The sequence below is a fragment of the Dromiciops gliroides genome, chromosome 2, assembly GCF_019393635.1.
Source record: "Dromiciops gliroides isolate mDroGli1 chromosome 2, mDroGli1.pri, whole genome shotgun sequence".
Lineage (NCBI taxonomy): Eukaryota > Metazoa > Chordata > Mammalia > Microbiotheria > Microbiotheriidae > Dromiciops > Dromiciops gliroides.
Window position 1 is genome coordinate 253,920,164 of NC_057862.1, and position 24,894 is coordinate 253,945,057.

Below are 24,894 nucleotides of genomic sequence, written 5' to 3' on the forward strand. Positions count from 1 at the left end.
TTGGAAAAGAGGCAGCTAATGACAATTTTTTTAAAAATTAGGTATTTTAAAAAAATGCATCTTGTAACTAATGTGAAATGATATATGTGTGAGTATAATAGGTTTATACACATGTATATATGTGTGACCAAAAATGTACATGCATTATGAATTGATGTATTGTGATTAGGAATGACAATTGGTGTTAACCTTGATGGTGTTCTCCTATATACCTGACAATGCTTATATGGATCATTTTTTCCCCTTGTTTGTAAATGTTTGTTTGCATGTTGGGCAGGGTCTATTGTTTGCCTCTCTTTTTTTTTTCTCAGAGCTTAGCACAGTGCCTGGCACATAGATGTTTATAGATTAGCATATATCCCATATCCTGGATTGTTTCAAACAGGTATCAGAGGGACAATAAGAACTATTTCTAGGTTAAGACAAATTGAAGGACTTACCAATGGCCCATGGGGGTTGAGGCAGGGAGAATATGAGGGAAGTGCCACAATTAGGTACTTTGTGCAAGTAGCAAGTAGATACTAGCCAGTACTAAATTAAATGAGATGAGACTCATAATTTCTAAACCCCCTACAACATCAAACCCCTACAACCTTTCCTACTTCCTATACATAGACTTTTATAATGTTTATTCCTTGAAGGTTGGCCTTGATATTAATTTTAACTTGATGCTACTCAGATAAAAGTGGAATGGTGAAGTAGCACACTGAACAATTTGCCTTTTTCTCAGGGGTGGTCATATTGAAAATATTTAGTTGTAACTTTCATATGAAAGCTTTTTTAGAGGAACATATATTATAAAACTAAATTTCCATGCTAGTTGTAATTGCTTCACCAACACTAATTATGTGGCACCAGGCAAAGAACAAGCTTCTCTCTTTCTTGGAGATAAGAAATTTTATTCTTAGGTTTGGGAAAAGATAATAGTGAGCCTTAATAGATTTTTATTTGTTTAAAAAAAGAAACAAGTGAAAACAAAACTTAAAATGGAATGTTTTTATTATGGTACCCATTTATGAAGTAGCTTGGACATAGTAAGTAACCTAAATTCTTTAGTGATATATCTTAGGGATGAGGACTGGATTAATAAGGAAATTCCATCTACCAATGGCAGCTGACATATTCTCTGCAATTTATAATGGTAAAGAGTTGTCTAGAGTACTGAGAGAGAGGTTAAGCAATTTGCCCAGGGTAACACAATCCAATCCAATAAACAGTGTCAGGCACCATGCGAAGCATGGGGATACAATTAATAAAAAGAAAAACAGTATACGCTCTCAAGGAACTTATAACCTAAAGCAGAGTTTCTTAAACTTTTTCCACTCATGACCCCTTTTTGCCCAAGAAATTTTTACACAACCCCAGGTATATAGGTATATAAAATAGGTATACAGATCAAATATTTACTGCCAAATTTTTCATGACCCCCACACTCAGTTATGGGACCCCCTTTAGGGGTTGCAAACCCCAGTTTAAGAAGCTTTGAACTAAAGGAGGAGATGGCATACAACAGGACACAGGAATGGTGGTGAAATGTGACACCAAGGGAATCTGATGCTGAGCATATTGTTTTTGAAACCAGGCACGGCAGCATATATAAAATGAAGTGAGTTGAGTCGGTTTCTACCCTCTACAACATTGGGAGGAGTTTGGTACTCTGTCCTCCAGTCCTCCAATCAGAGGGGAGAGGAGACTGAGGGAGATGGTATAGATCAAAGCTTGAGTTAGTGATAATGTGAGTTTAGAAGTGATGAGTTTATCCTGGGAGGAAGATCTTGTTCTGTAGAGTTGAAACTAGGCAGGGCAGAAGATGCTAAGTGCAGTGCCAACATATGTCAGAATTGGGATTTATATCCAAGTCTTCTTGACTCAGACCAGATCTCCATCTACTACATCACACTATTTCTTAGTTGAATAACTTATACCATAAAATAAACATATAAGAACAATTCCTCTTCATTAAAACTTCTATGAAAATTTAATGTATTCTAATTAAAAGTTGTTTCCGAACCATGCATCATTTCCCTGACCCTGGCCTGAGTTCTTGGTGCTGAATGGTTAATGACAGAAGTTATCATTCAGTGTGGCACAAAGTCATGGTGTTACGTTCATTCACTTGTATATCTTGTTAAATTTTATTACAATTCTATTTGCAAAGCAATATGCTGAGTCTTACAATCTATTAGTTGTACACTTTGTAATTTTTTTCTCTTCTGTAACTTGTTTTTATTTCCTTAAAAATGCAGCTTGCATCCTATTATATTGTCAAATTAATTAATCTCTAAGCATTTATTAAGCACCTACTATGCACAAAACACTAGTGATAGGTTGGTAGCAGGAAAATCGAAAGATTAAAAAAGGGCATGTTCCCTGCCTGTTGTATCCTATATAGTACTATCAGAAAGAGTTGATAGATTTTCTAAAATGTCAATCAGAAGTTTTTTGGTGAACACTGGGGTAGAGAATGCTATAATAAATGTGACTCAGGGAGTAATATGTACCAGCTACTAGACACTTAATTTTCCTTATTCTATTATGTTATCATTCAAGTAATAAAACAAGCATAGTTGAATATTTTAATAAAAATCAATGTTGCATTTTAGATATGGACCACTGAATGATTTATCTTTTTTATGTTTTCAGAATTCAGGTATAGAAATGCTTTTGTCAAAACAACTTTTTCCTGAAGCTCAAGAAAGCATAAAAAACATTGAAGATGAGCAGAAAGTTAATGAGCTGCAAAATCAACCTTTAGAATTGGATATTATTTCAGCAAATGAACAATTAAAGGAGATAGAGGTATGGAAATATGAAGAACACTGACTACATGATTGCATCATTTATCTTGTACAATATAATATATGGTAATCATCCAAAATACTTGCATAAAGTGAAAAGTCTTATTTAACCTTTGCCTGATAATCTATTTTGTAAATATATAATTAGGTACAAATCAGTACGTTGTGTAAATCTGCCCATTTTTTTTAAAAAGAAAGGTAGTGCTAATGAATATCAGGTGGCTTCTTTTTTCAGTTAAATCCTAAAAACAGACTCATTTAGTGACAAAGCCCAGGTATATTGACCTGTATCATTCTTTTTTCCTATGTAATTTTTTTGTGGTCTTGAAAAATGCCATTTATGCCACTTAATTGTAAGTGGGACTAGGTTCTTAGTCATTGTTTTACTTTCTTTATAATTCTATAAGGTATTGTGTGAGCCTCTACTGGGTTGTTGTCACTATTTAATCAAGTGAAAGTGAATAATGCTGACATTTGAACAAGGCTTACATAATTGTGAATATAGATGAGAGAAATAAGGAAAGTTTATGTTCGGGCTAGTAAAAGCAGAAGGATGCTTTGTTTAAGCAATCTGTTGGCATGCAAAAACAACAATAGAGTGCAACAAGAATAATAGAGTGTGAGTTTCAGTGTGAGGGCAGAGACTGGCTTGTTTCTGCCTTTGTATGCCAAGTACCTAAGCCTTGGATTTGGCACATAGCAGGCCCTTAATAAATTTTGCTTCTTGAATTGAATGCTCACCATTATGCCAGCAATCAAGTGTAGATTCTTCTCACAAAAGACAAACCATTGAAACTGCCAGATGCCTCAGTTGTCCTACGTGTGAATAATGAATTAGTGAAATAACACCTGAAAAACATTAGCAGCCTCTCAGACAATATGAGCGTGTGCTTGCTGGTCTGCCCATTGGTTTGGATGAGGAGTGTCTTTATTTGTCTTTGTTTGCTTGACTTGAAACTAGGTGTTGTATGGGCAATTGGAAGCAAAGAAAGCCAACACTGGATCTCAGGAGTCTGTTATATTGCCCAGTAACACAGAAACCAGTGCTTTGGATGTCCAAAATGTACAAGATTCAGTAGACCAGTCGGACAGACTACTTCAAGCACTGGTTACCTTGAAGGAGGAGAAGGAAAGACAATATTCTCTTATCAAAGATTTCCAGGAACACCTCTTGGCTGTTAAATCGTCAATGAAAGCATTATCAATGGAAAAAGAAAGCATAAAAGTGTAAGTTCAAGAGCACAGAATAGGTTTCTTTTTTAATCTGAACCTATCCTTTAGTTACTTTGGAAAGTATCTGTGGTTTAATAGTTATTATGTATGATACAGTATTTTCTACTGGAAGTTTTGTGGGGAAATGACATCATTATCTTTGGTGGTAGACCAGCTGAAAAGAGAGAGACACAGAGAGAGAGAGAGAGACAGAGACAGAAAGACAGAGACAGACACAAAATTTGTTCTCTTAAGTCTTTTTGCGTGGTAATTCCCTGAAGCTGAAAGAGGTGGTCTGAAAGAGGAATTCATTCAATCATTTAATCCCAGGGGGTGACATGGCATGAGAATAGGATTTGATGAGTTCATAGTATTGTATATACATCCAACTCATGTCCTTCACACAAATCAACTAAAAAAAGAGTTTTATTGAACAAAAATCAAATTAGTTGAATTATTTTAGTAGTTTTTATTATTTAATAAATTTCCTGTCTTGTTTTGTTGCTATTGTGATGCATAAACTGTATGCTTATGACCTAGGGAAACTGTTTAAGGAAACAACTTTGAGGCAAAAGTAAATGTTACATTTTAGATATTGAGCTTATTTTACAACTCAATCTATGGAATAAAGTATAAAGCCATAGAAATGTGAAAATTATATTTTAAAAAAATTCTTTAGAGTTATTAATTTGTTGCTGATTTCTAAGATAATAGTGACATGGGGAAATAGGGTAGGGGGTTCAGGATAGAGGTAGGGGTTTGGGGTCCTTAGGAATTCCTCTTTAAAGAATTACACCCTCTTGCACACAAAAGCAATTAGAGTAAGATAGTAGTTTATTTAGGGACTGGGGAAGAGAAGGAAGGGAAACCAAGAGAGAAATCCTTGGACTTCTCATGGGGAGAAAGGCATGGCACAGAGTGTGGCTCTGAGATACCAATCTCCTCGAGCAGGAAAAAGGAAGATACTTTTATAGAGGACTGATGGGGGTGACCATCTGACTGTGGAAAGTTCCCTTAGTGAGGGAGGACCCTCCCCCACTGGTGGTGGATGGATGAATTGGGTGAGGGGTGGCTGGGATCTCTCAAGCCATCTCTCTGCTCCTCAGGCCACAAAGGCAGCAGCCACACCTAATCTTATCTCCCCAGGGGTGAGGGAGACTAGAATGAAGGGTGGGGGTCCCGAAGCTAGCTCCCCTGCAATCTGGTTCCACTTATCTCTTTAGGTGTGTGTGTCTGTCCTTTGGATTAGTTTCTCAAGGAGAAGGTTCTTTGATGTAGCCCAGAGAACTTCTGGGGTGCTCTGGGCCCATAACAATAGGAACTAATTTAAAACATGGATCATTAGAATGGTTTCATGTATGACGGGAAACTTCAGGTGCTTAATTTTTCCATTATACATTTTTTGACTGCCATAGCTTGATTCATATTGCAAAGATATACTGAAATATATATATATATATGTATATATGTAAATTGACAGTTCATTCATATTGAAAATTATAATTAAATGGGATTTTGGTAAGAATGCATGAACTACTGACTATAATGGCTAACATTTACTTTATTCTTATGGCCAAGAGGACAAAGGGAAGGGAATAAGCATTTATATAGTGTCTACTTCGTGCCAGGTACTGTGTTAAGTCCTTTTTAATAAACATTATCTTATTTGATCCTTACAACAACTCTGGGGGGTAGGTGTTATTATTATCCCCATTTTATAGTTGAGGAGATGGCAGCAAACAAAAGTTAAAAGATTTTCTCAGGGACAAACAGTTAATAGGTGTCTGGGGGTGGATTTGATCTCAGGTCTTCCTGACTCCAGGTCCAGTACTCTATCGCCAGCTGGCTCTAAAAGAGTTTACATTTAAAGAGAATCCTTTTGGGTCTTCTGTTCTCTCTCTACACCCTTTCTCTGTGATTTCATCAGCTTTCGTGGGCTCAATGATCATTTCTATGCAAATGATTTCCCAGATTTATATATTCAGCCTAAATTTCTTACATGAGCTCCAGGCCTGTATCACCAATTGCCTAGTGGACACTTCTCACAGGATATCCTGTAGACATCTTAAAGTGAATATGTCCAAAACAGAATGCATTATCTTCTTCCCCCAAACCACTCATTAGCCTAACTTCCCATTTTTCAGGTGACTGTCATCTTTCTGTTCTACTCAGGTTTGTGGTTTCTGTCATCTTCAGCACTTTATTCTTCTTTATGTCCCATATCCAATCAGTTGCCAAGTCTCATTAACTTTACCTCCACAATATTTTACCATTCCCTTTCTCCTATTAATTTAAGCCCTTATTGCCTCTCACCTGGACTATTGCAGTAGTCTCCTAATTGGCCTCCCTACCTTCAATTTCTTCCCTCCCCCATCTATATTCTGCACCAGGTGCAAAAGTGATATTACTAAAGCACAGCTCTGAGCATAACAGTCTTCTGCTCATGAAACTCCAGTATCCTATTGTGCCCAGGAGTGATGATGGTGGTGGTGGTGGTGGCAGCAACTGTCTTTTATGCAGCATCCACTATATGCCACATACTGTGTTAAGTGATTTGTAAAAATGGTCTTATTTGATCCTCACAACAACCCTGGGAGGTCGGTAGGTACTATTGTTATCCCCATTTTACAGTTGAGGAAACAGGCAAATAGAGGTTAAATGACTTGCCCAAGGTCACACAGATGGTAAATTTCAATCTAGATTTGAACTTGAGTTTTGCTCACTCTAGGCCCAGTACTCAATCCATCATACGACCTAACTATCTTCCTTCCAAACTTTTGGCACTGTACTTCTCTTCATGCTGTCTGTGGTCTAGCCAAACTAGCTTACTTGTTGTCCCTCACACATGAGATTCCATCTCCCATTTCCTTGTCTTTGCACAGTCTGTCTCCTCTTCCATGAATGTGCCCTTTGTTTACCTCTCCTTTTTAATTCCTTTTTCCCTTCAAAAACCACCTTTTACAAAAGGTATTTTCAAATACCTCCCCCTCCCTCAGATAATCATGTTTCAATTCTCTCAAAATTCCCTTGTGTTTGTTTTATTTTTAATTTTTTGTATCTACTAGGTAATACAAAGGATAGAGCTCCAGGCCCAAAGTCAGGAATACCTGAGATCAAATTCAGCCCCAAACACTTATTAACTGTGTGACCTGGGCAAGTCACTTAACCTCTATTTGCCTCAGTTTCCTTATCTGTAAAGTGGGGATGATAATAATAGCACCTACCTTGCAGGTTATTATGAGGCTCTATTGAGATAATTGTAAAGCACTCAGTACTTTACAATGCCTGATGCATAGTAAATGCTATATAAATGTTATATTACTTACATATGTATACATTATTTCCTCCTGTAGACTGAGTGTAGAGGTGACATAGTTTTTGCCTGGCACATACTAAGTCTTTAATAAATACTTATTGATTCATTGATTGATTAGTCACTGGGATATAGGCTATCTTGTCCATGTCCACAAAAGAATGAGGTCTACCTGTATTCTCAGGAGTAAATGGTTCACAGAGAATGATTTTGAGTGTTAGTGGAGCCACTAGTGGGACAACAGTCTGTATGATGAAGGTTGAGATATCTGTTTGAGACAAAGTTATATCCCCCAACTTTTATTTGACAATCGTTGGGAATAGAATGATTGGGCTAACCAACCAGAAGAGATGAGTCGTATACTCACGTAGCAGCTTATACTCCTTTGTTGTGTAATCAGTGTTAATGAGCTAAATCATATTTTGTATTTTTGACAGTGCCTCTCTGGAGAGAATACAACGTCTGAAGAAACTAGAAAAATACCTGGAGTCAATACATAAAGAGAAAGATTCCTTAAACAAACTTAAAGAGGAACAAGTGAACTTATTGAGTCACCTAAGTGACATGGACAAGAAGTTAGCAGAAAGCCAACTTAAGCAACTTGAGCTTCATTGGGAACAAGTGGAACAGTGGATTCAAAAGAAATATTCTCAACAACATGCTGAATGGGATGAACTTCAATGCCTGATGGGTAAGATCCAGGACCTGGAGAATTCACTGAAAGAGCAGCAGCGGCAGCAAATGTTGAACTCTCCATCAGAAAAAGAAGAAAAGAAAGACCTAGTGTCCTTAGCCACAAAGCTCCAATTCATTAGGGATAACCTTTTACTTTTAAAAGGGAGAGCTGAACATCAGATGAAAAGAATTTGGGGAAAGAAAGAAAAGAAGACATTGGAAAATGCAATAAATAATTTACAAGAGGAGCTAGAAGCACTGGAGCTATCAACAGGAGAAAAGGACAGTCAGTTGAAAAGTTGCCCAACAATGAAAAAGATTCAAGAAGCTGTTTTGTGGGTTAATAATTTATTAGTTGGCCTTCAGCAGACAGCTGCTCTTCTTCCAGATAATATTGTTTCACAGATCAGAAAACATAAGACTATAAATGATGAGGTTCTGGATAAGCAGCCAATTATAGAGTCTTTGGTTGAGGAAACTCAAGGTGTCATTCCTGATCTGAGCCAATGTGAAGCTACTGACTTAAATACTTTCTCACAAGAATTGCGAAGCTTAAACCAAGCACTTGTTTCAAAATGCACTGAAGTGTCTCAGCAATTACAGTCCAAACTGGAAGAGAGAAGCACATTTTTTGAGAAAATGGAAAAAGTGCAGAGTTCTCTCCAAGGAAAGGAAGTATTGTTTGCCCCTGAGACCAAAACAGCCTTCTCAAAGGAGGACCTGGATCATCAGCTTGTTACTCTGAAGGATTCTCAAAAGGAACTAAAGATGACTGAGGGGGTCATCACAACCCATCTCCAGGAGGCCACAGATTTCTCCAAGCATTTAAATGTATTCGAACGAGTATTTCTTGATGATCAATTAAGAAACCTTAAGAATAAAGCCAGGAGGACACAAAGATTAGTTGAGAATAAATGTTATGAAGTCAGAAAAAATCTAGACATCTACACTGAACTCTTAGAAAAAACAGACATGTTACAGCAAGAATTAAACCAGATACATAATCACGAGCTTCTACTAAATGGGGAAGTGAATCAGGGAACTAAAGAAGAAATCTGTAAGCTCAGGGAAAGAACCTCTGTTCTTCAATCCAATGTTTTACAAATAGCAAAACATAAAGAAATATTTGAATGCCTTGGACTCAACTGGGACAGTTCACAACTTGACAAGGTACAGGCAGAGTTACTTAAAATAAAAATAGAACTTGAGGAAAAGGCCAAACAATTAGAGAGAGTTGTTGAAGAAAATGAAAGGCTTCAGATATCACTAAATGAACTGAAAATGATAACTTTGCAAATTAAGAAAGAAACTGCTGAAATAGTAAGTGACCCCAATTTTTCTCTGGAAAGTAGGCTACTTAGTGCCCAGATTTTGAGTCAAAGAGTTGAAAAAGCTACATGTTTGTGCCAAGAGATAATAAATCTATTAAATGCCAGTGAAACCTTTAAGGAATCTTTCAAACAAGAGATACCACAAATAAAGCTCCTTGCAGAAGAAAATGACAAGCTGCACAAATCTCTTCAAAATCTGGTTGAAAATTTCCAACCCCAATCTGTCAGTTTTCAGGATTTTAAAGACCAATTGGAACATGCATTGCATGTTCTAACACAGGCTAATTTTCAGTTACAACAGCCATTACAAGTTGGGTTGGAAATAAAACACATTCAAGAAGAAAAGGATAATTGTGAAGTTCTTCAAAAAAGAGTTATGGCTGAGCTTTGTCACATCAAAGCTATAACTGGCAAAGAATATCCAAGGCAAGAAGATAAGCCTCAGGAAACCAGGGATTTGGAAACAAAATTGAATGAATTTGAAGATCTTCAAATACAATTTAACACAGGCATGGCTTTACGCATGGTATGTTTCTCCATAAAGTTGTTGATGCATCTGTTTTCATTGGTGTAGTATGGGGGTGATAGTTCTTTGTTTTGAGTTTTAGGGAGGCTGATCTCCCTTATAGATAAATAGAAGGTATAGCAGTTAAATGAAAGTCAATGAATCGGGTTAGGATAGCACTGCCTTTCCACCCCCTGGCAGTTAGTGGATAGAGAATGGGCCCAGAGTCAGGAAAGACCTGAGTTCAAATCCAGCCTCAGACACGTACTAACTATGTAACCCTGGGCAAGTCACTTAACCTCTGTTTGCCTTAATCCACTGGAGAAGGAAATAGCAAACCACTCCATTCTCTTTGCCAAGAAAACCCCATGGACAGTATGGTCCATGGAACCATGAAGGGTCAGAAATGACTGAACAACAGCATCCCTTCCCTCCTCCTTTTCAAATCTCATTAGGTTGGATTTTATATTATTTTAATTACAGTTCTTCAACTAGTTGATCCAAAAATGTGTTTTGCAAATTCAACCCAGTGAAATGAATAATATACACTGGTTCTACACTTGATCTGATAGGGAGCATGGACACCACACTGCAGGGGAGATAGATAAATAAGTCCAAAATGCCTGCCCTCAGGAAACTTCCAAATTGGTAAGAAGAGGTGATGATTAGAATAACAACTCACATCTATGTTGCCCCTGACACTTGTTTTCATTATTCATTATTTCCCTCTTCTAATTACTTTTACTTATCTAAATTCTATGCCTTCCCCCCACCCCAGTATTTTCCCCTAGCACTTACCTAGTACTGTGCTGTGCATATAATTTCTTGTTCCATCTTTTTCAGTCATGTCTAACTCTTTGTGATCCATTATTGGGGGTTTTCTTGGCAAAGATAATGGGGTGATTTGCCATTTCCTTCTCCACTGCACATAATAGGTACTTATAAATGCCTGTTGAATTGCATAGGATTAAATAACCCTGTGAAAGGGGGAGTGGAAGTATTAGAATCATCTTCATTATGTATATGAGAAAACCAGAGTCTTAGAAGATATGCGGCTTTCAGAATGTATGACAACCAATAAGCCATGGATACAGGATCTGGTTGTCTCACCACAGTCTTCTGACCATACATCTAGTGCTCTTTCTAGCAAATTGACTTGATGTTTCTATACCATAACACATGTATCTAGACACACACACACACACACACACATACATACATATACATACACACACACACATACACACATAGATATACATATAGATACAATTTAGAATATGGCAAGTAGAAAAGAAGAGATAAACCACAATGAGATCAAAGGTATGGCAAATCAATTTCAGTTGAGGAATTTGGGGAAGGGTTCATGAAATAGCTCAAATTTGAGCTGGGCCTTGGAGAATAGACAGCATGTTATCAAGAGAAGAGGAAGCAGAGGGGGCATTCCAGGCAAATGTACAATATAGTTGCAAAATACACATTTGTTGAATAATTTGGACTAAATACAGTATTTAATTATTAGAGTAAGGAGGGCTTCATTTTTAGGTTGAATCTTTTTTTTTGGTGAGGCAATTGGGGTTAAGTGACTTGCCCAGGGTCACACAGCTGGTAAGTTTTAAGTGTCTTGAGGCTGGATTTGAACTCAGGTCCTCCTGACTCCAGGGCTGATGCTCTATCCACTACGCCACCTAGCTGCCCCCAAATCTTTTTTTAAAGAAAAGTGTATACAAATAAGGAACCTCTTTAATTATCCAAGTTCATAAATTCAATCCAATATTGAAAATACTAAAAACATTGATGTATACCTTAGGTTACCAAATCAGTTTCATTGTTGAAAAATTTATTTTCAGAAGCACTGAGATATTTTCTTGAACTGTTTATTGTACAAATGACTTTTACAAATTCTATAAAATATGATTCTTGCTAAACATACTAGAAATTTCAGTTGTTGTTCAGTCATTTTTCAGTCATGTCCAATTCTTTCTGATTCCATTTGGAGTTGTCTTGGTAAATATACTGGAATGGTTTGCCATCCTTCTCCAGTTCATTTTACAGATGAGGAAAATGAAGCAAACAGGGTTGACTTGCACAGGCTCGCCTTAGCTACTAAGTGTCTAAGGTCAGATTTGAATTCATGAAGATAAATCTTCCTGACTCCAGGCCTGGCACTCCATCCACTGGACCACCTAGTTGGTCCATATACTAGAAATGCAATATATAATTTGTAAGCTAAGAGATATTCATGCAAATTATTCTAGAAATGCAGCCTATAATTTGTAAGCTAGGGGATGATCATGAAAGATGTAGTAGAATGTTTAGTACTTGGTAGTCTCTTAGCTATACTATACTTAGCTACATACTAGCTTTATGATATTGGGTAAACAACTTAACCCATCTGAAAGCTCTGTTTTTCTTATCACTAAAACTGGAAAAGTAATAAATTAGGTCATAGATGTACAAAACTATATAAGCCATACGGTACTACATCAATATAATGTAATCTAGTATGCTGGATTTAGGTAGAGAAAGAAGGATCTTATTTTTGATACATTGTATGAACTATAGTAAATCTTGCTTTTAGCATTAATACCATTTACCATTCATATCTAAAATGTTTTATAATTTTATTTTTATCATTATTTGTTGTATTTCATAGAGTATCCTTGATGAAGCCTTGAAGAACATGAAACATTACAATGAAGCAGTCACAAGAGCAGTTGGGATCATTAATTCATTTGAAGCCATTGTTGGTTCACATAAAATAGATCTTGATAATCTAGGGAAATCTCAACATTTGACTGACCTGAAACAAGAAGAATTTGAGGCCTTGGTGGTAGACTTAAAGAACCTTACATCAAAGTTGGAAAACATAACCAGTCCCAAAGCCAAAGTGCAGCTTGAGCATGTATTGCATAAACTTATCAAGAGTAACAACTTGGTCAAGGAATCAGTTGAAACAAAGAAATCTGACTTAGAAAGGTAGGTGGTGTTTTCTCAAAGAAACCAACTGGTTGTTATTGTTTTGTTGTTGTTGTTGTTGTTGTTTTATCATTTTAAAGATCATAGATTTACAGCTGGAAGGGACCTCAGAATTTATGAGCCGAACTTTTATTTTGCAGATGTGGAAACTGAGGCCCAAAGAGTCACTTGACTTAACAGATAAAACATTTAATAAGCACTTACTATGTGTCAGGTACCATGTTAAGTTCTGGGGATACAAATAAAAGCAGTCCCTGATTTCAAGGAACTTACTTTTTTTTCATTTAATAGTATTTTTTTTCCCAATTACATGTCAAGATAGTTTTCAACATTCATTTTTGTAAGATTTTGAGTTTCAGATTTTTCTCCCTCCTTTCCTTCCCTCTCCCCTTCCCAAGAGATATACATATTTCCACATTAGTCGTGTTGTGAGAGAAGAATCAGAACAAAAGGGGAAAATGTCAAGAAAGAAAAAATGAACAAATAAAAAACAACCAAAAAGTGAAAATTGTATACTTCAACTTACATTCAGACTCCATAGTTCTTTTTCTGGATGTGGAGAGCATTTTCCATCATGAATCTTTTGGAATTGTCTTGGATCATTGTATTGCTGAGAAGAGCCAAGTCTGTCATAGCTGATCATCACACAATGTTGATGTTAATGTGTATAGTGTTTTCCTGGTTCTGCTCACTTCACTCAGCATCAGTCCACTTAAGTCTTTCCAAGTTTTTCTGAAATCCACCTTCTCATCATGTCTCACAGCACAATAGTATTCCATTACATTCATATACCACAACATGTTCAGCCATTTCCCAATTGATGGGCATGTCCTTGATTTCCAATTCTTTGCCACCACAAAGAGAGCTGCTATAAATATTTTTGTGCATGTGGAAACTTTTCCATTTTTTATGATCTCTTTGGGATACAGACCTAGTAGTGGTATTGCTAAGCTAAAGGGTATGTACGGTGTTAAAGCCCTTTGGGCATAGTTCCAAATTATTCTCCAGAATGGTTGAATCAGTTCACAACTTCACCAACAATGCATTAGTGAGGAACTTACATTCTAAAGGAGAAGGAACACATATGGAGAGGGGGTGGGGGAGCTAGAAGGATGGCACACTTGAGATAAATTGACTAGAGATGCCTTGAAAGTGCAATGGAAGCCTAGAACTGAGCAAGACAAGGCCTAAGCCTTGCCCAGCCATACATAGTAAGTGGTAGAACCAGGATTGGAACCCAGATTCCATGACCCCAAGTCTCTTTTTCTTTATAATGTATTGTGCTATCCTTGATCACTTCCTTTCATTCCTTTAAGTAAAATAGAAATAATAATTGACTTTCTTGCCATCAAATACTTACCAGTTAAGATGCTGACCTTGTCTACTATTAGTATTTGCATATCCAGAACTTCACCACTTTAATATAATGTTATGTACATTCCTATCCAAGCATTTGGCAAACCTTTTATGAGTCTTTCATTTCTTTCTTGGCAACTGACCATGATCTAGTAGAAAGCTCATTGGGCTTGGGGCCAGAAAACTTGGATTCAGGTCTCAGCTGTGCCACCCTCTTGCCCTGTGACTTTGAGCAAATCCCCTAATCTCCCTGAGTCTCTGCTTCCTCTTGTATTATCTCACAAGGTTTTTATGAATCTCAAATGAGATAATGTATGTAAAGTGCTTTGAAATGACAAATTATCTTAAAAATGGGAACTATTATTATTATTATAACTCTAAATTGATCATATACTTACTCAATGTTAATGTTAAAATACTCGTGGAGGTCATGCCGGGGAGAAGTCTTAGGATTCAGTGCAATAAAGACAATTAATTTAGTCAAATTTTCTACTGCAGTAAATTTATTAATTCAAGCATTAAAAAATAGTTATTGATTTGGAGTTAGCAGACGTGGGGTCCAGTCTTGGTTCTGCTACTTGCTACATGTATGACTTTTATAAATTCTGTTCTACGAATCTTAGATTCCACACCTACAAAATAAAGGGGTTTATGTAGATTAGGGGTTCTAATTTGGGGGGTCTGTAAACTTAAAAAGTTATTTTTTAAACTTGAAATTTTTTCAATAATTATTTAGATATAATTGACTTCTTTTGTAAATCCTATGTATTTTGTTTTAGCAATTTAAACAAATTATTCTGAGAAGGAACCCATAGGCTTCAACAGAGGTTGCTATGACATCAAAAAGAATAAGAACCTCTGGACCAGTGATATTGAACTTGAATAGAAATGGTTCCCACAAAACCAAACGTAAGGATCCCTGTGGGCCATGTATTGACTTAGAAAGCTACATATTAACATTATCTGTGTTTTATTGTATTTTTGTTTATTTTAATAAATATTTCCCTAATATATTTTCATCTGACTGTAATTGGGCATGCTGTGGACCACATGCCATCCATAAGGCAGGTGTTTGACACCTCTGCCTTGGACTATGTGATCTTTCAAAGTCTCTTCCATCTCTGAATCTTTTAATTCTATATGGAAAGCACTATGTAAACACACTGAACTTTTATGGAAACTATTTCACTCTACCATGTAAAAGTGCTTTGTCTCTTTTATTTTTCACCTCATCTATGTGCCAGTACCCTTGTGATAGTGTGATCCTTCCCAGTTCAAAAGCTTCAGGATTGGGGCTTCATAACTTTTCTCTCTGATATATAAATTTCTTCCCTATCCAGTTCCAACCTATCTCCCCAGGCACAGTGTTGCTGTTCAGCCCTTTCAGTCATGTCTGACTCTTCATGACCCCATTTGGGGTTTCCTTGGCAGAGGTACTGGAGTGGTTGCCCTTTCCTTCTCCAGATCATTTTATAGATAAGCAAACTGAGGCAAACAGGGCTAAAGTGACTTGCCCAGGGTCACACAGTTAGGAAGTGTCTGAGGCTGAATTTGAACTCAGGAAGGTAAGACTTCCTAATTCCAAGCCCAGTGCTCTATCCACTGAACTACCTAGTTGCCCCTATACCATATCACTCTCTGTTCCAGGCAGAATGGTTTACTTATTGCTCTTCCTACATGACAATCCATCTCTTGTATCTTTTCCTTTGAACAAGCTTCCTGCCTTACCTGAAATGTCCACCCTCTTTGAATCCTTTATTCTTTCAAGGCTCAATTTAATGTATCATTTATCATAGAGGCATGTCTCAGTTCCCCCCAGTTGCTACTGCCCTACCTCCCAGAAATGATTCTGTATTTATTTTATATATTTCAAAAATGTGCTTATCCATGTACATGATGTTCTCTCTCTCTTTCTCTCTCTCTCTCTCTCTCTCTCTCTCTCTCTCTCTCTCTCTGTCTCTGTCTCTGTCTCTCACACACACACACTCCAATTGAATGCAAGCTTCTTGAGGGCAGGAATTATTTTTTTTCTTTGTATATCCTGTACCACTATCACTAATACTTTATGTTTCCTAGCTTGCTCCATAGCAATATGAACACAGTATTTCAGGAACTAACTAAATAAATATATGCATACATATGTATATATATAAACACATATATGCTTAATAATGAGAAACAAAAGATTATAGAAATAATACATAATAAAGTCATAGATTCAGTATGGCTGAAAAGAATTCACATGGAATGTACGGGATCATAGAACTATAGGATTTTAAAGCTAGAAAGGACTATAAAGTAGGTCCCATAACTCTTAGAGAAGAGAAGATTTTAATTGTTAAGTTTTCATTGACTAAAAGTCCCAAATTCTTTTCTCTCCAATGAACTCCTTTTCTTTACCAACCATGTATGTTTAGGTGCCTAAAGAGCTATGAAAACTACAATAAAATGAAACAAAAAATTTGTGCCAACTTGAACAAAGTGGAAAAGGGACTTCAGCGATCCATTTCTCAAGAGCCAATGTCTTACAGAGAAGCTTTGGAGCACTTGGAACAGAGCAAGGTGAGTTGGATTCTGAAATATCTAGTGTGCATGCATGCCAAGGACTTGACTGGGTGAAGGAAACTCATGATAATTAATGTATACATACATATGTCCACGTGTGTGTGTATCCCCAGGATATGTATATATATATATATATATATATATATATATACATATTACCTTCGTTTCCATCTCTTACTTCCTTGGAAGGGACGTCCTTGTGTATGTATACAGGTTTAGTGTATGTGTATGTAACCTTTACTTCCTTCCTGTCTGACTTTCTCAGGACATATGCATATATATAATGTATGTATATTGTATATGTACATATGTATGTATACCTTATCATGAGGTCAAATGGTATAAACAGCTAGTCACTTTACGTAATTCTAAAGTGATATTATGATGTATAAAAAGTTTGAGAAATAATTACTGAGTCAATAATTTTACTAATAATGCTAGCCTATTGTTAATAAAAGGGATCAGTGACACTCTTGAATGCCAAAGACCAATCATGGAATCCACTCAATACTTATATGCCCTTGGAAGAATGATTGTTCCTGAGGGTAGCAATCAACTCTGATTGGTTAACAAGTAATGAGAGAAAATGGATTTTATAATGAAGGGCTAGGAGATTTAACTTTGATAATGTCATTTATCTCCAAATCACCCCCAGGCTTGTGCAACTTAAAGCATTTATCCCCACCCAAACCTGAATTGAATGCAATGGACAAGAATTCACCTAGATTAGATGGTCTAGGTGGGATAATTTTTTTTTTTTTTTGGTGAGGCAATTGGGGTTAAGTGACTTGCCCAGGGTCACATAGCTAGTAAGTGTTAAGTGTCTGAGGCCGGATTTGAACTCAGGTCCTCCTGAACCCAGGGCCAGTGCTCTATCTACTGCGCCACCTAGCTGCCCCCTAGGTGGGATAAATTTTTGGCAGAGGTCAGTAGTGTCCTTCAAAGGCTGGACTTCAACAAAGAGAGAGGACAGGGAAAAAACCTGAATATCTCCCATAATTGGTTATTAATAATCATTTCTCTCAATATCCAGAAGATTTCATAGCTTCACTCTCTTTTTTTTTGGTTTTGTTTTGTTTTGTTGCAGGGCAATGAGGGTTAAGTGACTTGCCCAGGGTCACACAGCTAATAAGTGTCAAGTGTCTGAGGCTGGATTTGAACTCAGGTCCTCCTGAATCCAGGACCAGAGCTTTATCCACTGCTCCACCTAGCTGCCCCCATAGCTTCACTCTCAATGTGTTAGTCTTCCCACCTTGCCATATCTTCTCCATTCCCATCTTTCTTCATCTTTACAAATTTGCATGGAGTAAAATGAAATGTCAGGGCTGTTTTAACTTTCCCTTATCTCACATTCAGAAAGGAGTGATTTATTAAGCACTTATTACTTTCTTGGCACTGTGCCTCCTGAGCACTAGGGATGCAAAGAAAAGCAAAAACATGGTCCCTGCCCTCAAGGAGCTCACATTATAATTGGGAAGACGACCTATAAATAACTCTATACATACAAGAGATGTAGAGTGGATGGACAGTGATCTCAAAGGGAAGGCTCTAGCAGAGATAACATAGGCCTCTTGCAGAAGATGGGATTTGAGCTGAGTCTTGAAGGAAGCTAAGAGTAGCTTTTCATATGGTCATGAGAGTTAGTATTTCCTCTTTTCTTAGCTATTCATATATTTTTTTACCATTTATCTACTGAGGAATAGCTTTTGACGTTATGTATATATCAATTAATTGCATATCTTGGATATCAGACCTTAACTAGATCAATTTGATCAAATAGTCTCCATATCCTATAGTCTCTCTTCTTATTCTCCCTATTGATTTTGTTAATGCAAAAGCCTTTTCATTTTATATAATCGAATTTACCTATTTCCTTTCATGATATCCTCTAACAATTATTTACTAAATCTATCACCTATCCGTAGTTGTAAAAGGCGAATGATCTCACCTTCATTTTTTTAAATGACAAAACTTTTTATAGCGACATTGTGTATCTATTTTGTCTGTAGCATATGATATAAGATGTTGATCTAATTCTAATATTTTTTAAACTGGTTTCCAGTTTTTCCAACAGTTCTTGTTTTAAAAATGAGAGTCTTTCCCCTAATAATTTATAATTTGGGGTTTATAAAATACTAGACCACTGTTTTGTATTGCTTCTATTTCTTTCTTATCCTGTTTTACTTAACTACTTTTCTATGTTTTAACTAGTATCAAGTAATTGTGATTACTGCTTTATAATATAGCTTGAAGTAGATGAACCATGTCCCTCCAGTGTCTCTACCCCACTCTTTCTTCTGTACATTATGTCCTCTAGAACACCTGTTTCATTGTTAACAAAATGCCCTTAATATTGGACCTATGCCCTCCTCACAGAAATAACTTTTATGAATGTATTTACCTATTCATACACATGCTATATCCTTCCAAATATTTCTTCCTTGAGGGTAGGGACTGTTTCATTTTGTCTTTCTAAGACCAACACTTAGTACAGTGGCTGACATACAGTAAGTGCTTAATAAATGTTTATTGAATTAGCAGTGTTCTCCTTTCTTCACTTATACCCTAGAATTCCTTGAGATTCTAGACCTTTTGTTCTTCCAAATCAATTTGTTATTGTTTTGTCTTTTTCTGTGGTGTCCCCTGGATAAATTCAATGGCATAGTACTAAATCTATAATTTCATTTAATTAGTATCATGTTTTATTATATTGGAATGCCCTGACCATGTTCTCTCATAAACTCTCCTTTCAGTCTCCCTCTAGTTCTGAAAAGAGTAATTTACAAATGTATTTATAGATATCTTACCAGTGCATTTGTAGATACTTTACTCATTTTGTTATTATTTTGAATGTAATTTCTTTTATCATTATTTCTCCCCCTGGCTTTTTGTAGCACTGCATGGAAATGTTGATTATTTTTGTGGATTTATTTTGTATCTGAAACTATTGTTCCAATTTTCTCACTGTCAATATCAATTGCAAATAGGAACAATTTAGTCTCCTCTTTGTCAGTACTTATACCTTTGATTTTGTTCTCTTTTCTTATTGCTCTCACTACTGTAGTGTTTCTAAAATGATGACAAATAGTAGCCAGACAAGGAGCATTCTTGTTTGTAATAGAAAATCTTCCATTGTAAACAATGTTAACTTACGTTAAAATATGTGCTTTTGAGAATATTGAAGACAGGCCCTCCCATGTCTATGTTTTTATACTTTTTAACACACACTAATATTCTATTTTGTTCAAAGTTTTCCCTGATCTATCAAAATAATTATGTGGGGTTTGTTTTTTAATATGGCTAATTACTATTTTCCTCGAATCTTTTTCTTGGTCATATTGAATTATTTTCTATATATATAACATGTACATACATATAGTACACATATAGCATATCTAACATTTATACATGTATACATACATGCGTGTGCACATACATACACACATGTATATGTGTATACATACATACATAATCCCCTTCAGGATATTATTTTAAATGTTTCTTAGTTTTCTAAACAGTAGTGGAATTTTTCTTAGGTTAGACCTAATATGATGATGTATATGGTATTAGAATGTGACTAAAAAGACAGCAAATCTCCTCCATAATGCAAATTCAGCCTCAGTGACCAATGTATATATAGCATGGAGATTAGCCATTCAACAAAATGTCAAACAAACCAGTCTGTTAAAATATACTCACACAATTAGCTTCTCCTTGGAAAATTAATTATCACTTATACAAACTGTCATATCTTAATTCTCCCTCTTTGCCCCAAATAACATAGTAAATACTGTGTAAAATAATAACATCTAACATATTTTAAGATGTGCAAGTCCACAGCCTTAATGGTGTAGCCACATTGGGAATAGGTCTCAGGGGTCATGACACTGGCATATTAGTTGGGGGAGAAGGAGGCAGAAAGGAATATATATAGGCTCAGTAAAAAGCTGATGATTTGGGGAGAGGTTGAATTAGATAGTTAGTCTGTCAACACTTCCTATATTTTGCTTCCTGATCTGGTTCCAAGTTCTTTATTCCTATAGCTGGTTGCCCATATCTGTTTTAATCCCTAAAATTTCTTCAGTGCTTAGGAGAAGCTTCTATTCCAACCTTGCCTGGCTTTTGGGCTTATGCCTTAGATTCCTATTTGATCCGTTACCATCCCTGACCCTAGTACCTTGTCCTATTCAACTGGGCATCATTAGACATAGGATAGATGCTCCTGAATTACAAAAATGGAACTTAAGGGCTCAGTACTTTCCCCTTTATCTCAGAAGTGATTCTTTAACTTTTATTGAAAGATGGGGCTTTAACAGGACAATGTAACTGATCCAATAGATAGAAAATGCTTAAAATTAAGTTTTTCATCGTGTTCTAATTTGCTTTCTATGTTGGCTTTATAAATGTAAGAGGGAAAATGTTACCAATACACTAATATCTGCTGTTGGGTTTTTTTTTTTTTTAAGAATTTTGTGGCAGATCTTGTTTCAACCCAGGAAGAACTAATGAAGCTACGACAAGATTTCAGATGTTTGAGACTTAAGTGCACAGAAAATGACAGCATATTCCTACTCAAAATTGTGTCAGCCCTGTGGGAGAGATGGCTAAGTTTGCTTGAGAATGCTAAAGAATGGGAAATGTACTGTGAAGAGCTGAAACAGGAGTGGAAATTTGTCAGTGAAGAAGTGAGTGCTTCTGTAAATCATATATAAGTATATGTTGAAAAAATGTTTCTTTTACTTGCATTTTGTTTCTATGTAGTGTAACCTCTAGCTGATCTTTCTCTATGACCACTTGCTTATATCACATCTACATATGTATTTACATAATAGCTACCATTTATATTGGGCTTTAAGGTTTGCAAAGAGTCTCATGGAATCCTCACTTAGGATCCTGGGGAGGTAGGTGCTATTATTACCTTCATTTTATATATGAGGAAACTGAGGCCCAGGGATTTAAGTGACTTGCCTACGTCACGTAGCCAGTAAGTGTCTGAGGCCAGATTTCTCAGGTTTTTCTGACTCCAAGTCTAGTGCTCTAACCACTGCACCACCTAACATGTATTTATACATCTGAGCATATCATATACATAGATATATCTTATACAAGTCCTCTTACAAAAAATCTTGAGACTTTCAAAACTCTTTAACTATTTAGTATTGTATGTAATGTCAGAGAAGAAACAATGTAACGGGCAATTATAAAGTTAAAATTGTAATTAAAAGTACATTTTGAGAGCTAGTCAGACAGAAGGCAACTCTTTAATTATATTATTCCCATAATATGTCAATCAAATTGAGGCTATTTCATAAATATTAAAAGTTTGCTGTAACGCTGTGAATCAGTATCACTAACCAAATTGACCCAGACTATACTACTCTCAAATCCTGATAAGGTGGAAGCTGATCCACTTAAATGAAGGTTTTTGGATCTCATTGTGTCATACTAGACAGAGAACAAGCCTCAAAGCCAGAAAAAAATAGGCTTCAAGACCCACTTCTCACACACACTGACTTTCTGACCCTGCAAAAATCACTTAATCTCAGGGGCAGCTAGGTGGCACAGTGGATAAAGCACCGGCCCTGGATTTAGGAGTACCTGAGTTCAAATCCGGCCTCAGACACTTGACACATACTAGCTGTATGACCCTGGGCAAGTCACTTAACCCCCATTGCCCCCCCCCCAAAAAAATCACTTAATCTCTTAGTGCTTTCAGTAACTATAAATTGTAGGGAAGTCATCTTCAACCAGGGCTTCCCTATACCAATTAAATCAGTTGTAGTCCCTACCACTATCCCTACATATCAAATAGCCATGAGAACTTTTCTTTGGTGTACAAAAAAAAAGTGATTTAATTAGTGTGAATACTCTCTTCTCCAACACAGATCACACCTTCTGTATATTCTAAGAGATGGTCTTCATGTGTTGCTGTAGCTGAATCAATTTACTATGAGCTGGCCAACCTTCTGGCAATGAGCCTCTCCAAATTTAGCTAAACTAGTCCTCAAAAACCAGACTAACAGCTTTTCAGACCTATATTCTAAGCCTTTTTAGTTATTAAGATGTGGGACAGCTAAGTGGTGCAGTAGATTTGCACTGGTCCTGAAGTTGGGAGGACTTGAGTTCAAATCTCACCTCAAACACTTACTAGCTGTGTGATTCTGGGCAAGTCACTTAACCCCAATTGCTTTAAACATCCAGGGCCATCTCCAGTCATCCTAATGTATATCTAGCCTCTGGACCCAGATGGCTCTGGAGGAGAGAGTGAGGTTGATGACCTTGCATAGTCTTCCCATACTTAACGCAATTCACTGCAAGTCATGACATCACCCCTTTGGCATGGTCCTCTTCAAGAATGAAGGATAAACAACAATTAAGATGTACAAAAGCCATCTATTACCCACAATCACTTCCATACCATGATGATTCATAATAGAAGAACAAGAAATAAAAATTTTGTATTATAGATAGTAAATGGCATGAAATTTTTTGAACGCTGGATTCAAAGTAGCACAAGCATTTTTTGTTTCTTCAAACATTTATTAATTTCTAGAGGATTATGCCCCTATCACATTGGACTTGGTGACCTCTGTAAACAAATATCCTTTCTGTAAAATGAATTTTTATTCATTTTTAATCATGATATTTCATTGGTATTCAAGAGGTCAGTTTCCGTATGCTTTGAAAAAAAAAGGTAATATGGTTTTGCAAAATGCATTCCTAGATCTCATTTTTAGCCAATTTTCTTTTAATTCCAGTGTTTGTAACATAATCAAGTCTGTACTTTCATTATGTAATATATTATTTCTATTTTTTCCTAAAGTTTCCTCCATTTTTTCAAGGTCATAACAAGATTGTAATGTCAGCTGAGCTTGTCTGATTTGGGAATACTTAGAGCCTGTTCTCCTTAGGTATTTAGGTTTGTGGCAAAGATTTCTATCAAATAGTCCTGAATTTCCTGATACAAGATGGAGGGTGACTTTAAATATTCTTTTATAAAAAAAACCATGTATGGATTTGCATTTTCTTTCAAGTTCTTGGCCTTCTCCTGCCTCAAATCATGTAATTCTGACATAGACAGTTAATAGGATAAATGTCTTCAGGCTAGTATATTTTTATAAAGCAAATCCTTTCATACAAAATGTAGCTACCTATTTCAGAGTTCCCAATCCAGTCTTCAAATATTTCCAAAAGGCATGTGTTAGAAGTTTCCTATGTACTAAGCACCATGCTGGGCCATGAGGGAAATATAAGAATGACAGAATTTAATAAGGGAAATAATATGCATACTGATAGTTATAATACAACAATTTAGAAAACAGTGCTGTGTAATTTCCACAGAGGGAGGAATTACATCTGGCTGGGTGAATCAGGAGTGGCTTCATGGAGGACAGGTACATCTGAACTCCTCTTCAAGGAAGAATAGGAATTCAATTATAAAGAACATTCCAAGGAATAACATAAACCAAATGATACAGGTAGAAAACTTTGGAATGTTGGTAGACTGAAGAGTAGTTCAGCTTGCATGGAGTACAGGGGAATATGTGAAGGAGAATAGTACAAGATAAGGCTGGTAAAGTATTGTTTAGGTTCTTCAATCAAGAAATTTGGACTTTATTAGATATGCAATAGAAAAACCCACATTTTTATCAGTTGACTAATTTAATCAGGGCTCTACATGTGGCTAGGATGTTTAGAAAAGGAACAGCTGGAGGAAAGGGATTGCTTAAGACTCTTGTGGTGGGGGCGGCTAGGTGGTGCAGTGGATAGAGCACCGGCCCTGCAGTCAGGAGTACCTGAGTTCAAATCCGGCCTCAGACACTTAACACTTACTAGCTGTGTGACCCTGGGCAAGTCACTTAACCCCAATTGCCTCACTAAAAAAAAAAAAGACTCTTGTGGTGGTCCAGGCGAGAAGTGATATGGCTCCAGACTAGGTGGGACAGTATTCATGCTTTTTATATTTATTTATTTATATTTATTATAATAAAGTAATGAGAGATTCCAAGCAGGGGTAGAATACTCTTGCTCCCCACTTACTCTTTTCAGTTATATACTTGTTAATCCTAAGTAAGAATCACCAATGTTCCAGGTAAGAGGTGATGGTAAAGAGTACCTTGACATAGTCACCTTAAGTCAAAGATCTTTTCCTTTGTCTTTGCA

At 36.4% G+C, this 24,894-nt stretch overlaps 1 protein-coding gene across 1 annotated transcript in view; it reads left to right on the forward strand.

The window, feature by feature from the left end:
- The window catches only part of SYNE2 (spectrin repeat containing nuclear envelope protein 2), a 430,300-nt gene that overhangs the window by 197,684 nt on the left and 207,722 nt on the right, over nt 1–24,894 (forward strand). Inside the window, exons 50-55 of the mRNA XM_043984057.1 lie at nt 2,644–2,799; nt 3,760–4,025; nt 7,761–9,855; nt 12,488–12,810; nt 16,584–16,728; nt 21,198–21,416. Coding sequence (XP_043839992.1) covers nt 2,644–2,799; nt 3,760–4,025; nt 7,761–9,855; nt 12,488–12,810; nt 16,584–16,728; nt 21,198–21,416 — 3,204 coding nt within the window. The remainder of the gene's footprint in view (nt 1–2,643; nt 2,800–3,759; nt 4,026–7,760; nt 9,856–12,487; nt 12,811–16,583; nt 16,729–21,197; nt 21,417–24,894) is intronic.